Source organism: Trypanosoma equiperdum (genome assembly GCF_001457755.1).
Source record: "Trypanosoma equiperdum strain OVI genome assembly, contig: ctg_1877, whole genome shotgun sequence".
NCBI classification, from domain to species: Eukaryota; Euglenozoa; class Kinetoplastea; order Trypanosomatida; family Trypanosomatidae; genus Trypanosoma; species Trypanosoma equiperdum.
Genome location: NW_027123923.1, coordinates 40835 through 55058, shown reverse-complemented (window position 1 = coordinate 55058; position 14224 = coordinate 40835). Strand labels below are relative to the sequence as shown.

Here is a 14224-nt window from a genome sequence, read left to right as displayed (position 1 = left end):
TTTTTTTTTCCTTTTGTTATTAATCGTGTACCCTTCTATTTTCTTTCCCTTCGCTCGCTTTACTATTTCTTTCCCCACCCGGCCCCACTTGTTGTTGATTGTATTCCTGTTAGGCGTCCGCTATTTCTGCAAATTAACGGATTGTTTCCCCCTTCCCTAACACGTTGTGCCACTGTCACTGTCACTTGACGATCGTTATGGCATTGCCTCGTAAGACATGTTCCCGTATTCTCCCTTATCGTTACTAATAAATGCCTTACTTTTCCGTCATGACTCCCTCTTCTTAGCAGTCTGATCTCTTGTTGCTCTGATGTAAGAATATGGAAAGGAACAAGAGAGAATCATAAATCTTGCCATCGATATACCCAGCTAAACGAAACAGGTTGTTGTAATGGGCATCTCCCCAATGAAGTGTGCAGCAAGGACAACGCACATCTGCGTGCGCATCTTTGCTTGATTTACTGTTGCACCCACCAACTCTGCGGAAGTCGCTAAATGGGCAATACAGCAGGGAAATATTTGTTTCCCTCATTCTTTTCAGAACACCTCCTGCGACGTATTTTCTTTTTGTTAAAAAAAAAGGTTTTAACATATGTTTGGTGAGATGAGGCGGTTCACGTCGAGAAGGGGATGTGTTGTCTTTTGTGCGCTAATGCCCGCTGTGTGCCAGTTGCGTGAGGTCCCGTGCGGTTGCGGCTCTGCGGCGCATTGATACGTGTACACTTTCTTGAATTCATGCGCAAAGCCAGATGGAAAATGTGGGAAAGAGTGGGAACACGAACAGGAACAGGAATAATAGGGGGAAACTTCACATCAACACCTGAGAGAGCTCATTGGATGGGGTCCTCTGAAAAAACTCCCATATCGTCAGGTTCTTAGAGGCATGCGGCCGTGCAAGGCTTGCAACCACTTCTTTATGCATGCTCGGCTTTTGTTTTATCCGCGTGCGTGCCGGTGTTACGCAAACCAGCACGGCTACTGACTGCCCGAACGGGAGTCTGCCAAAACCCAGCGCCCCGCTTTGTCGCCTCTGTTGTATGAAGTACGATTGTATTTGCCACAGTCGTCACTGCGGTCAGGAATAATTAAAAGGAAAAAGCTCTTCGGAGTTCGGTTATGTGTGGCAACGTCCTCAGTGCGGTACGGTATCCTTGCCACTTTTGTTAAAAGCGGCAATCCTCACTGGTACAAATGTCAGTGAAGTGGATGGGTCACAGTAACGAGTGGGGAAGTGGTGCTTGTTGCTTCTGCGAGCAGTAACGAATGGTCGATGGTTATCCCGTGTTCTGGTATGCGTGCCGTTGTTTATTCCAGAGACTCGGGTTCTCTGGGAGCTCTGGGAGCGTGACTTTGCATTTCTGGGGGCAGTAAATAGGGGAAATGGCCTGAGATGTGCATGAGTAAAGTGCACTTCGGAGCCACTACCTTTTAATCGCTTTTCTTCCTTGTTTCCATCACTTCTCTCTTATTTTTACTCGTTTGTCTTCCTTTTTCAGACTGACCCTCTCGAACCCAAAGTCGTAGGTGACATTTTTGTGGTAATTCGTCCGTAGGTGGGAAGTGGGGTGAGGTAGATACAAAAATTGTGGTCACACATCAGCTGTTTGGTGGTAACTGACTTAGGCGTGCGGTGCCATTTGTTTTTGTGTGTGCAGAACGAAGACACCTGCCTTTAGAAGTTAAGCTTTGGTTTGCAACCGTGGGCGACCCTCTTTCGCGATGTCTCCGCGTACCTCTGAAAGGATTCTTGCCTTAGGCGTGCGCCGCCTCCGAATACGTTCATCCTCAACTGCCTCTTCCTCTTGCAATGGAGTAGTGGAATTTTCGACATGTGGTGGGGCTGGAGGTCCCTCATACCGACCCCTCGCTGCCATGGCAATGATAGCAAATATCCAGGCTGTCGCATTTACTAATTCCCGGCGGTCAGTTTTTCAAAACAAAAAGACACTCCCTTCACCTCATGGGAGGAACATCACACCCGATGCCGCAGAAACAAAGGGCCGCGCTTTATTTAGTGATAGCAACTCGGAGTGCTTCCCCGCAGATTTGGATCCACCGAGTGCATCACAATTGGATCGCATTTTGCCCTCGCTCAATCAGTTAAGGGATGAAATTCCTTCATCAGAGTATGTCGAAGAACTGGTCCGTCGCCAAGGGGTAAGCACAGATCTTTGGAGCAACGGGGAGAGGAACAACTCTGCTGATGACGATGACGAATAATGGTAGCCCTTTCCTTACCCCCCCCCCTCTGTCATTTTATCGCAGTTCTCAACGTCGTCTACACCTTTGGTTCTGTTACCTATTCGTTTCGTACCTATTTTATGCGGCGGGTCCCCAGAGTGTTGTTTTTACAGCGTTCACTGCGCGGTAGCCGATCGTCATCATTGTCCAGTTGCTTGCTTGGCTGCTTCAAAGGGGGCCGTTGACATCTATCGTACGTCTATCTTTGGTCAATAAGACTGCCGCGGTCTCCCTTTCCCATAGGCATTTAAGGGGTTTAAGGGGCTGGGATATGCGTGTCACCATCTTACGGCAATCATGCTTTCATGTGAGTGGCAGTGTATTTTGGTACGGATGGATGACACACATTGTAGTTAGTGCAGTGAGTGTATCTTTTTTTCTTCCTTCCCTTTTTTTCTGTATAACTCAGTCCAACTATGTAGACTCATCAAGTGAACCCTCATGCTTATTCGATTAGTAACCTGTTCACACGATTGCTTCTACCATACTTATTTTCCATTACGACACATCCATGCAAAACCAAACTCTTCTTCCCCACGTGCTTAAGACAAGTGCTTGAGTAGCAGGGGAACGGCATTTCTGTCGCCCTCTCATGTGTGGCCTTTTGCGCTCGCCGCCATTGTTCTTGCAGCGCTCCACCGCTCTGCTGAAATCGATATTTTCACATCTGCGCGTGGTACCGCTCCACTCCTTCACATTGTTGGACTCAAAGCCGCCGCCCAACGACCGCGGGAAGGTACCGACTTCAAAAACCGACCACACCGTCAAAGCCGAGATGCGTGAAACGGTCAACACATATACCTTGCCGCCACGTCTTGCAGTTCGCGGCGAGAGGCGCTGCAGTGAAATAGTTCTTACACCCTCCACTATATTAGAGCGGTTGGAGATAATATTTCCCCCAAAACGAGCAGCGGAGGAAGTAAAAGTAGCCCGTGCCGTCCACAACGCCGATGATATCAATAAGAGGGGCCCGATCCCGTTAGGTACTCGTGACAGTGCGCGAAGCCATGCATTTATTACGGTTGGCCGACTGCGCGCGTGCTGCCAACCGATCCCGTGGGAGCGCGTCCAGTTGCAAAGAGTTAGCACCTCCATTCAAGCGGAATGTGGAGAAAAGAAGGTCAGCGATTTCAACAGTAGGATCACTGGGGGGTCGAATGGCGTTCCAAAGATATTTGTTACCCCCGCCGTGTACAATATTTTCATTCCACCACGTTTCCTTCTTCCGGACAGCCAAATGACGAGAAGATGCCAAACGGGTATGGCACGTGCTGTCATGGAAGACGGCGGCTTCCTGCGGGAGTTCGGTGGTTTCCGCCGCTCTGATAAAGGGTGGCCTCACCGCGGCGGCATCATCGCCAGCCGCAACAAGAGTAACAGCACCAAGCGCCATTCCGAGAAGGAAAAGAAGATGTCAAACCACCCCGTATGGCTTCAACATGTTGCGGTGCTGCACCACATTCCGGGGTTGACCGATCCCGGCACGGAGACGTTGAACTTGAAAGACTTTGCTTCTCACATCCGTCGACAGCAAAGAAACGGTGAGCTGTCGTGTCCACACTGCCTATCGCACCAAAACTCCGCTGCTGACACCCCGTTTAGGACTCACAAAGGCGGGGATAACTTTTCATCTGGCGCTGATGAGGCAGAAAGGGAACCAAGGTTCGCATCCAGCGATAGTGTGGGTGTGGGCGTGTGGATCATCCGCCCTTGCTGTGAGAGCACATTTTTTGCGCTTCGCTTCAATACAGGAACGGATCACCATGAGTGGCTGTGCAAGCCACATACCACATTGTGGCCACAAACTGAAGAAGCAACAATAGGGCATCGTACCAGTGTCGCTGACGCGGCACGTGATGCTGTTGCACCCCTTTTGTGGGCACGGCAGTCGTTGTGTCGCACGTTGCGCGCTAATTTTTTCCCACAAAGTCAAGCAAAGGGCGCCCTAATGGGGTCACTTTCCACTATTTTATATTATTATGCTTCCGGCACCGCATTAACCGCTTCTGAGAAGTTAGTTGTTGCTGAGCAGCTACTAGAAACAACCAATATGCAGCCACAGCAAGGCTCTCGTGACCACCCTCACACGAATCACCTCCGCTTCCTGAGCTGCGGTGCGTCGCAGCGTAAAGAGAGTAGAAATAGCAAACAGTTGCAGAACAGCGGGGAGGTGCAATCTTCTGATGGCGTACTCAAACTGGCTGAGGTGTGGGCACCGCTGCCGAGGTCGTCGTTTCTACTCCGTGGGCGTCGCGTAACCGAGTCACCACAAGCGCTAGCGGAAGCAATGAAATATGGCCTGCTCCGCGTTTTTTGGTGAGCGAAAAGGGCGGAAACAACGGCACTCGCCTATCTTTCCTTTTTTGGCTCAGCAGGGTGTGGACAAGGTTGACACAGTACCCTGTTTGCCTATTTTTCTTTGTTCTTCACAGCCTTTTCATCCGATGGATGTATATTTTATTTTAATACCCCTCTTTTAGCCTTTCTTCACAAACACCCACTTTCCGTCAGGGTCGCCTCCGTATAGCTTGGTTGCCGCTTTGTAACTTCCTTTCATCTTTTGGATTTATTTGAACTACGCTCACTTGTTTAAAGTTTCCTTTGAACGGCCAAAGGTGAAGTGGGTCCGACTACAGCGCTTTCCCACGGCTCCTACGGCTGGAAGGACACGATTGGAGTTCAACCACTACTAATGCTGAACTCGATGCTCTCTCGTGCATATGTGCAGCATGCAGCAGTCACAACCCATACTTGCTTTCAACCCCTTTCTCCACTCTCATGTCCCTACCTACTCAAAACATCTGATGAGACTCTTAGCAAATGGTGAAGCCTCGTTCTCAGGGGCCCCGGAGGCCAGCGGTAAAGCAAGCCGACAATAAATCCGTTGGTGACCGCTCCAAAACTGCAGTAACCGAAAAAATGAAGCCGTCAAGACTAGTCGGCGGCACAACCGGGGCAAAGAAGGAACGACGTGAGGGGAAAAAAGTAAGTACCGGCAAGGCTAATAAGGTCGCTGCAACTTCTGCATCCACCGTCGTGCTGAAAGAAGGTGGTAAACCATCTGGACCGTCTCACGGCACAGGAACTAACTCTAGTCGACGGGGTAAGAGAAGCCCGCAGGCGCAGACACGCCGCGCGGCAGCGAGGGTTGCCTCTCGTGTAATCGAGTCGAATTCTCGGATCACGGCGGCAACAAACCGCATGAATACGGCACGAGAGGAGTTGGCCCTCTTTGATCAAGTCACACAGATGCCTGCCTTTGTAGCAGACCCGTTCACTGCCATCGATGAGCATCTAAGTACTGCCATGGATTTCCTGCAGCCGCAGACACCGGATGTAGGGAGGGTTAAAAGGGAATGACAATTGTGGCACCCTTGTGGCACGTCGTAAAACGGAAAGAGGTGGGTGAGGGGCGAGGAACAAGACTCTTTCGAGTTTAGCTTGTTGCCGTAAGTTCACACTTTTTTGCTGTTGTTGTCATTGTGCGCATCGCTTTTACAAAGTAATGTGGCCTTTCCGCTGATCGAAACTGGTAAGTGTGCATGGGTAGGTCTTTACGGGGAAGGGGGTCGTCATTGGCGTGGAGAGGTTGCTGCGGAGCAGCACGGCGCAGTACTCTACTAACTCCCCTGCCAGCGTCGTTACCGCTGGGTTATGGCGTATGACACAGTCGCTGTGATTAAAGTCCGAGTTATTGATAAACAGACGTATAAAACTGTTGGTATGTGATGCTCGTTTGTATGTGTCGCACTTTGTTGTTCACACACTTATTTTATGCTCTGGCACACAAAGACTCTCGGTTGAGTTTCTTCTTATGCTTGCCCACTCATTTCCTTTTTCCCCCATGCACGTGGATACCCTTGGTAAAGGCAGTTTCTGGTGTAAACAGGAGGGGAAGAATCGTTCTAAAGACCATGTCAGGGCAACCACACTACGAACGATATCAAAGACAGTGTACCGCCGCGGCGGGTTCATCCCCAGCTCCTCTTTCACTTCCATCCGAGCCGCATATTGAAGGACCTTACAGCGGCGATTTTGGTAATCCATCGGAAGAGGCTCTCGCAGCGGTTCGACGGGCCATTGGTGTGGTTGACTCTCTCGCCACCCTCTGCGCTTCGTCGCCCTGTGTAGGAGGAGAGGTGAACGTGTGCAATGATCAAGTAGCTGAAAAGGTTGCGTGTTTACAAATCATTCTATCCGCGGTTGTTTCCGTAGCGGACTCGCAGTGGGTTGATTTGGAAAGTGCTGTTCACCGACGGGTTCGTTTCCTGGGTCTTCATGGGGAGGTTACGGACTGCACAACTCCTAACTCTCCTAAAAAATCATCTACTCCCTCCGGTGGACGCGCCCCGCCCTCCAGAAATCGCACGAGGGGAATTATATGGAATGACGAAACCCTCATGGAGGAACCGCCAACAGCACGAGACGAGGGCTTTGGTGAGGCTAAGGGTAAAGACGGCTATCCTGCGGCCGGACCCGAGACGAACAAAGGGAGATTGACTACCAACATTGAACACAGTGACGGGGCCACGAGTGGGCTGATGTCGGGCAGGAGAATAGGAGAAGAGACAGGACGGCCGCTAACGTGCGGGGATGAAATGGCTCTCAGTAAAGGTCACGACACTAATGGGAAGGTCAGCGCCTCCGAGACAGTGGATAACTTGAAAGTGCCCGAGGCTGCTGAAAGCGATACGCAAACTGAACTGGTTGACAGCCCACCTTGCTTAGACGTGCAACAAGGAGGGTGTAAAGGGCAGAGAGAACCTATCCATTGCAGTGAAGAACTTCCCGCTGATGGCACCACCTTTTCGTTGTGCAGTACGGCGGGCGAAATGGCATTACATGAGAACGGGAGGGGCGGCGACAGAACCGACAGCAGTGACGTTGGAAGAAGTGCTGACTATAGCAATAGTAAAAATGTTCACCGTTATCATAACGGTGAAGTTGGTGATCTGCAGTGTTGGTGGGGTAAACAGCGCGAGCAGCCACGTGGGGAGGTGTTGAACGGCCCCCGTTTACCGACTGATAAGCTAGAAGCATCACTGCACGAACCCTCACCCAATGCGGCCGCAGAAGACACCGTTGAAAGTCTTTTTCGCACTGAAGATGGTGTCGTTTCCATATCTGGGACAGACTTTTGCAGTAAAGAGGAAAGAAGTATGCACGATGTAGAGGAGGCACCCCACTCACACGTGTCCGTTAGTGCAACCGTTACGCCCGTGACACCAGTCTTGGGCAAAGAGGTTTCCAGTTCACCTGTAACTCGAGGGGACTTGGTGGATGAAAGTGAAGGCGAATTGAAGGCCCCTAGCCAACTAATCGAGATGGTCGACGTTGGTTGTGCAAAGTCGCCGATGCTCACAGGGCAAAAGGATGACGGTCCATTAAACCGCTCGATGTTGTCCAAGATAACGGCCCTCCCCCCCACTACGCGTCAATGTGCCGGCGCCATTAATGCTGATCACGCCGGTTTGAAGTCCAGCACCCTGCAAGACTCCTACGCTGGTGCGGCATCGCGCACATCATGCCCACTTGCTGCTGGCGTAAGCACCATAGTAACCGATGATGACATAGGAACGTGTGGAGGCTCTACGCTCACAGAAGCCACGGGAGCGAGCGCGGGTCCCGCTTCGGTGAGCAAGCAAAGCGGGGAGAGCACCACCTCACACCCGTGGGAAGCGCACACGGCACCCCCGATTTCAGTAGGCGGCTCGACGCAGCGTGGCAGAGAAGGTCGAGGTCAAAGCGGCCCTGCCGATGATGCGGATGACAAGAGCGGTAATCGTGGCCGGGAGCAGCCACCCTCGTCATGTTCCGCTGCTCCGTTGCCACCGACTTATGCACGACTCTTTCCAGCATCCGGTGAACTTACCGAACATCCATTTGAAGGCGGCACCTGCAAGGCCACAAATGAAGTGACGGCGGCGTTTCAACCGCAGCCACTTCTGCACAAAACTGAAGACATATATGCTCCTGCTTTTTCAACGAATGTTGCCGGCGCCAGGGGCAGTAGGACACTCACGGGCTTAAGTGGTTCAGTGCCCAACTACGCACAAGAAACTGGCGGCGAGGAACCTGATGCGTTAGGGGGTGACAGGGCATCCCACGCAGCGCCGGGTGCAGGAGAGGCGCGTTTGATTCCCTACGGTTTGCTGTTACTTCGGCAGGTACTTCAAGAGGCTGCAGTACATAGATCCCGCAGGCACGGTGTTTCGGACCCTATGTGAGGCTCACAGTTGAAGTTTCATCAGAACGGTATCGATCACAGCCCCGGCACTGCCTCAATGAATACGCGAGGACCGGTAAACTGCTTGCTCGAGTGCTTCGCATGTGTTTAGTCATCAAGAGGCATGGTTGATTGGTTCATGCTGCGGTTGTTTACGTATATGCTTGACTAGCGCATGTGGCAATTGTCCAAATTATTAAATGCGCACTGTTTGTTGGTTTGCGCTACGGGTGCACCACGAGCTGCGGGCAACGTTGTTTCGCGGAAGATGTTTTGTTTTCTCGCTCTTGCGTGCCCGCACGTTAGAATGTATTCAGGCTACTAACATTAAGAACGGTTTCAACAAGGGAAGTGGACCCACAGGAAGGCGTGATGGTCTCACTACATGGAAGTTCAGCGGCCGTGACTGTTTGGGTAAGTGTCCAAACGGCTGTGGTACTTATTATTAAGAGCAAACATACACACCATACGACTCCAACGCGGGGGTAACGATCCTTCCCGTTTTATTTTTTTAGTTCTTGCCCTGTTCGTCTCACACCCACAAAATGTCATCTGCCATCATTACTCTTTTTTTTTGTTTTATTCACTGCAATGATTCCTTTGTGCCCCTTATCCTTTCTGAAGTTTCTTTCATTCGGCACTCACGTGCACGCCGTATTGCGTACAAACACACAAACGCGTGATGTTCTTAGATGTGCTTCCGCCCGCGCGTCGGCGCACGAAGATGGGTGTTGTTTTGATGGGGAAAAAGTACTGGAGATGCCGCAGACATGTGTGCCCAACGTGAGTGTCGGGACTTGAATACTCATATGATCCTTTTGTATTTTTACTTTCACACTAGCTCGCGACGGAACTAAATAGCGCTTCTACTTTAAAGTGACGCTACCATCATCTCTTCCACCACCATTACTTGTACTGCAGAAAGATGGGTGGGATGATGACACCACTGATTTTATGAAGATCGTGTGCGTTCTTTCGGTGGTGCATGTTTAGTCCCCGACTTTCTGCCGATTTGAACATACTTGTGAGGCAAAAAGGGTGGTTTATTTTTTATTTTTTTTCGTATGGGTGACTGCACATTAGCAGCTTTTACGCCCGAAAGCTCCACCTTATATCGCAAGGTTCTCGACGGCCCCCCCCCCAATGAGTTCGTTCCTTTCAAATCGGTGCAATAGCAAAAATGTGCCGCGGCACCTCGCAGTTTGTGCCTGAGCCCACTTCCGGTGCGGCGCTCCCAGATCACGCAATGCAGTGCCGTCTACTCGCCAATCAACTATTCGGTGCCAGATTACCTTTGTACATTCAACAGATAACACTCGGAGGACGCTTGTCGAGAACAGTTGGGACCGTTCGGCCAACGGAAATTGTCACACTGCATAAATAATGACTTCTTACACCTGTCGTGTGACCTGTCGCTCAAGCCTCTCGTTTCCCCCTTTCCATCTATTTTACCACACCCTTATCGTCACTAGCTAATATTCTTTATTATTCAAACAACTTTCCGTTACAAGGATGTTTGCACCTGCAAAATCCCTCGTCCTGTATAAGGACTACCACAAGGATGCGAAAGACCTACTGACAAAGAACTACAGCAGTGCGCAAAAGTGGAAACTGGAGTCCAAGTTCAAAGGTCCCAAGGATAAACTCATCCTGAACCCCACCGTCACATCCGATGGCGCATTTTCAACAGATCTGGAATATACGATCAGTCAGTGCGGTGCGGCCTTGAAGGGCACGTACGCAACATCTACCTCAAATGTCACTGGAACTGTGACGTACCACTATAAAGGCCACAAAATTGAGGGTGTGGTGAACAAAAATGGGAACTACGAGGTGAGCCATGAAGGAAACTTTCAGGGTCTCCTTTCCCTGCATGAAAAACTGACGAAAAAAACGTTGGAAGTTGGTGCTGGTACAGCTATCGGGCCATACTGCAGCGTTGGCTGCGGTGCTCTCTACAATTTGGGAGCAAAAGGCAACTGTGATTGGACTGCTTCGTGCCGCTACGCGCGCTGCGGTTACACGGCAGCCGTCCGCACAAATAAACTCAACACATACACCACCAGTATCACTGCTCGTGTGCCAAAGTGCCCCCACCGTGTCGTTGTTGGTGCTGAGGTTGTGTGCGGACGTGGCCAGCCATGGACAGGTGTTGTTGGTGTGGAAGCAGACTGTGTTCTGGTGAAGGGCAACGTGCTCAAGGCGCGTGTAAACAAGAAACTTGAATGGGCAGCAGTGTATATTGCGAAACTCATTGATAACTGGACTGTTGCGGTGACAGTGGATAAGAGCCTCAAACCCGGTGTCCTTATTACCCATTCGTAGAGCGAACATGCTGATGTTTGCAGTTGATGTGCCTGTGTCAATTTGCGCACCGTTAACTGCTCGACTTAAGCAGCTTTTCCCCCTTTTCTGCTGTTGCGTTGGGTCACGTGGACATAAATATAATCGTGTCTGTTGTACTGCTTCACTCTTCGGCTGTAGCAGATTGTAGGTATTTTAATATATGATTCTTTATATGGCTACTGGTTAAGTTAAAGGGGGTTCTAGTACGGTGTAGAAAAAGTCAAAAAGACTTTAAGTGAACATGTTTTCGCCACCTGGGAAGAGGGAGCCAACAATCCCTATTCGCCTCTCGCCTTTCCACTTTTCATCCTTTGATCCGTTTGTTTTCCTTTCATCTCTGTCGTTCGACTGTTACCTGTGAACACATCCCACACTTCTTCTAGTGTCTTTTGATTGTTCACTTTAGCATCTGTGTGTTGACACAATTACTTGGTCTAGCGTGGCCGCCCGCATTTTACACTTTTTTGCTTGCTTTACTGCCTTCCCTTCCATTTTTTTTTCCTACGTTCAGAGTGCTTTGTACGAACTTCTTCTCATTCTTTGACTTTTGCTTACCGTCTGGTGGTTGTTTTTGTAGGCCTCGAGTGCTTGTACGGAAACTAGGTTGTAGTTGTTGATGATCGCGCAGTGTTAACCCGTGTGTGAAGGCTTCAACTAACCAGCTCTTGCCGTCTCTGCTGTCGGCTACGTCAGTCTCCCAGTTGCCTCAATACTGGTGAGGGGGGAAAAAAAGAGGGGGTTTTGTGAAACGAAGGTTAGGAACGGTGGCGTGCAGTGGGACGGAGCTGGGACATTTACCCTAACAGGTCCGTTGTTGTTCCTTTAGGGGTTAGGGTGTGCTTCATTACTAAATTGCACGCCAAGTGAAAGGAACTCGTCGCGCTGCGCCGACTCGAGTGGCGCACGGGAAGAAGACGACGTGAATTGTTGCGAGGGAGCATTTGTGTGACTTCTCAGGGACGGTGATGATTCCCACATGCATAGCAATCCGCCTGACGCCCGTATGGATTTGCTTGCTTGTCCATTTTGCGGATGGAAAGTGGCCAACTCCTTTTCAGTGCCTGGCACGTGTGCAGGACTATGGCTTTTCCGTCTCGGCATTTAAGCGTAACCCGCTTGTCCTCGTAACGCATATGTTTGTGCATGCTTCTGATGAACACTTTGTGGGAAACGTGATGCTGCTATTGTGCACACTCTTAGAGCTCGGGGAAGATTGCTTTCAGATCGGTGTAGCGGACCGCGGCATGTGGAAAAGCATCAGGGGGGCCGCGGGCGCAACCGCCGTTCTCATTATTGGGGGCGTCAGCGGTGTTGCTGGGCAGCTGCTTTTTGACTACGCGCAGTTGAAGTGGAAGAGATGGAAGGGAATGTTCTCTGTGAAGGGTCTCATCGGTTTCTTTCATGAAGAAGAGGAAGGTATCTTCTCCACCCTTAAGTCACAGTTTGACAGCTGGGTTGGTAGTGTAACGTACAGTGTGGGAAAGCACCGGGTGGATACATCCTTCATGTGTGGAGCCAGCGCTGGTGGATACGCGATTCATGGGTTTGGAGCAGCCTACAGGGGCACTTGGATTACTGTGTGGATGGCAGCTGCTTTGGAGGTCTTCAAACTCGCTACCGCAACACTCGGGGGAAAACCCACATCGGGATCATCAGGTACGGGATGGGGGTGGTGGTGGGGACCTGGCGAAACTGTTGGCCACGCCGCCCACTTGGGGGGTTTAGGAGCTGGAGTTTTAATGGGGTTGGGATGGCGTTGGTGGCGGGAGCACAGGCGAAGACACCGCTTTCGCCGCACGTTATACACTTAACGCCGTATTTCGATCCAACACACCCACACCGGAGGGGAGGGGGTGAATGAACCGAATGAAATTGGGAAAGCATCACTTGCCCTCTGTTTTCTCCTTTCGTCGTGTGGTGTGTGGGCGTGTGTATCTGTTCTTTAATGTCGTAACTGATAAGCAACCTCATTGCGGCTTTGGGGACACTGATCTGTAAAAGCAGTTACCAATCCTGCCCTGAAAGCTTGGGAGTTATTTAACAGGTTGATGAAAGTTGGCCAGTGATCGAAATGTTAATTATTTTTTTTCTAGTTTTATATTTATTGCCTTTTTAGGTACTTTTTTTTGTATACAATTTGACTCCTGCACAAAGAGAATAATTCTCCCTGTGGTTTCTTTCTTGTACTTTCTTTGTTGTTGCTGTTGTTGTTGTTATTGTTACTTTGTTTTATGCTCGCTCCGAAAGAAATTATTCTCAGTGGGAAGGTTTAGCAACGGGATAAGTGAGTCGGGGACGGGAGGTTATTTTGGTCGGCATTCATTACCACCCGTATACCTTTGTATTCTGCTGAATTTCTGGTTTGGTTCGTGCTCAATATCATGTCAAGTCGCTACTTCGCAGCGGCCATTGTTCTAATTTACCTCATGGGCGTGACTTCGGCTGACCCGCCGGATGAAGATGATGATGCGGAGGAAACCGAAGACTCGGGACTTGTACCGGAAACTGGACCGAATACCAGCGATGAAAGCGCAAAGAGAAAAGACAGTGTTAATTCCTCACTTATACTTATGGGTCCCTCAATACGGTATTTTGCAGTGGTTACAAGACGCACCATGGATGAAATCACCAAAGCCATACTGGAGGATCTTTCAAGGTGCTTCTGCAAACAATTCTGGATCGTACGGGACGCGTATGGTGGTCCTCTCAACAAGCAATGCGATATCTCCTTGCTAGAGGAGCAAATAAGCTTTCGCAAAAACCTTTATGCATACGGTTTGTACTTTGGTGCGTCAATGGAGTGGAACACAAACGCACACAGAATCCGAAGGCGAAGTTCTGACAATAGACACGACCCCATTAAGTTTCCCACTAAATGCATGGTATCACTTGCGGAAGTGCTCCATCCCATCACCAAAAGAAATGATATGCTTGCGTTTAGCTCGCAGGCTATATTTATTGGGGAAAATTTGAAAAATGTCCCGTATAAGAGGCTGGACCCTCCTTGCAGTATTGGTCAGTTCTGCCACGAAAGTACCATTTCAACCATTATCATGGTGGGCATCGGTGGCTTTCTAATATGTGTTGTGGTGTTCATGAAGACCAAAGAGGATATTTCCTTCTGGATTATGACTGTTACAGGGAAAGAGGAAGAGCTGCCAAATGAAGCAGTGTTGCAGATGGGACAATCCGCAGCACGTAATACCAATTAAATGGCGTTAGGGAGTTGTAGTAGAAGGGAGTAAAAGTATTTTATTGATTGCTGTTTTTACGCATGCACGGGTTGATCATACGTTAAATATTTCAAAAATGTGCGCAATTGTGGTATGGGTGAGAAGTATTATAATGGAAGAAAAAGGAAAAGAGCTACGAGGTCGGTAGCAGGTGAATGAAAAAGCATTTAACTATTTT

The 14224-nt window shown here is 49.8% G+C and overlaps 6 protein-coding genes and 1 pseudogene across 7 annotated transcripts; all 7 read left to right on the top strand.

Moving 5' to 3' along the window:
- Nucleotides 1–1719: 1719 nt before the first annotated feature.
- Nucleotides 1720–2220, top strand: TEOVI_000552100 (uncharacterized protein; the record flags this gene model as incomplete). Its single annotated transcript, XM_067223451.1, has 1 exon — nucleotides 1720–2220. The coding sequence occupies one exon, from the start codon at nucleotides 1720–1722 to the stop codon at nucleotides 2218–2220; it is 501 nt and encodes a 166-aa protein (XP_067079552.1).
- A 613-nt stretch (nucleotides 2221–2833) lies between these two features.
- Nucleotides 2834–4561, top strand: TEOVI_000552000 (uncharacterized protein; the record flags this gene model as incomplete). Its single annotated transcript, XM_067223450.1, has 1 exon — nucleotides 2834–4561. The coding sequence occupies one exon, from the start codon at nucleotides 2834–2836 to the stop codon at nucleotides 4559–4561; it is 1728 nt and encodes a 575-aa protein (XP_067079551.1).
- Nucleotides 4562–5061: 500 nt separating this feature from the next.
- On the top strand, nucleotides 5062–5601 carry TEOVI_000551900 (Ribosome biogenesis protein SLX9, putative; the record flags this gene model as incomplete). Its single annotated transcript, XM_067223449.1, has 1 exon — nucleotides 5062–5601. The coding sequence occupies one exon, from the start codon at nucleotides 5062–5064 to the stop codon at nucleotides 5599–5601; it is 540 nt and encodes a 179-aa protein (XP_067079550.1).
- Nucleotides 5602–5969: 368 nt separating this feature from the next.
- On the top strand, nucleotides 5970–8468 carry TEOVI_000551800:pseudogene (annotated as a pseudogene). Its single transcript has one exon. A coding segment is annotated over exon 1 (2499 nt).
- A 1511-nt stretch (nucleotides 8469–9979) lies between these two features.
- Nucleotides 9980–10792, top strand: TEOVI_000551700 (voltage-dependent anion-selective channel 1; the record flags this gene model as incomplete). Its single annotated transcript, XM_067223448.1, has 1 exon — nucleotides 9980–10792. The coding sequence occupies one exon, from the start codon at nucleotides 9980–9982 to the stop codon at nucleotides 10790–10792; it is 813 nt and encodes a 270-aa protein (XP_067079549.1).
- Nucleotides 10793–11778: 986 nt separating this feature from the next.
- TEOVI_000551600 (uncharacterized protein) lies at nucleotides 11779–12624 on the top strand (the record flags this gene model as incomplete). The annotated part of the gene is made up of 1 exon (XM_067223447.1): nucleotides 11779–12624. The coding sequence occupies one exon, from the start codon at nucleotides 11779–11781 to the stop codon at nucleotides 12622–12624; it is 846 nt and encodes a 281-aa protein (XP_067079548.1).
- A 570-nt stretch (nucleotides 12625–13194) lies between these two features.
- TEOVI_000551500 (uncharacterized protein) lies at nucleotides 13195–14025 on the top strand (the record flags this gene model as incomplete). The annotated part of the gene is made up of 1 exon (XM_067223446.1): nucleotides 13195–14025. One exon carries the CDS (start codon nucleotides 13195–13197, stop codon nucleotides 14023–14025), a length of 831 nt encoding a protein of 276 aa, XP_067079547.1.
- Nucleotides 14026–14224: the final 199 nt, after the last annotated feature.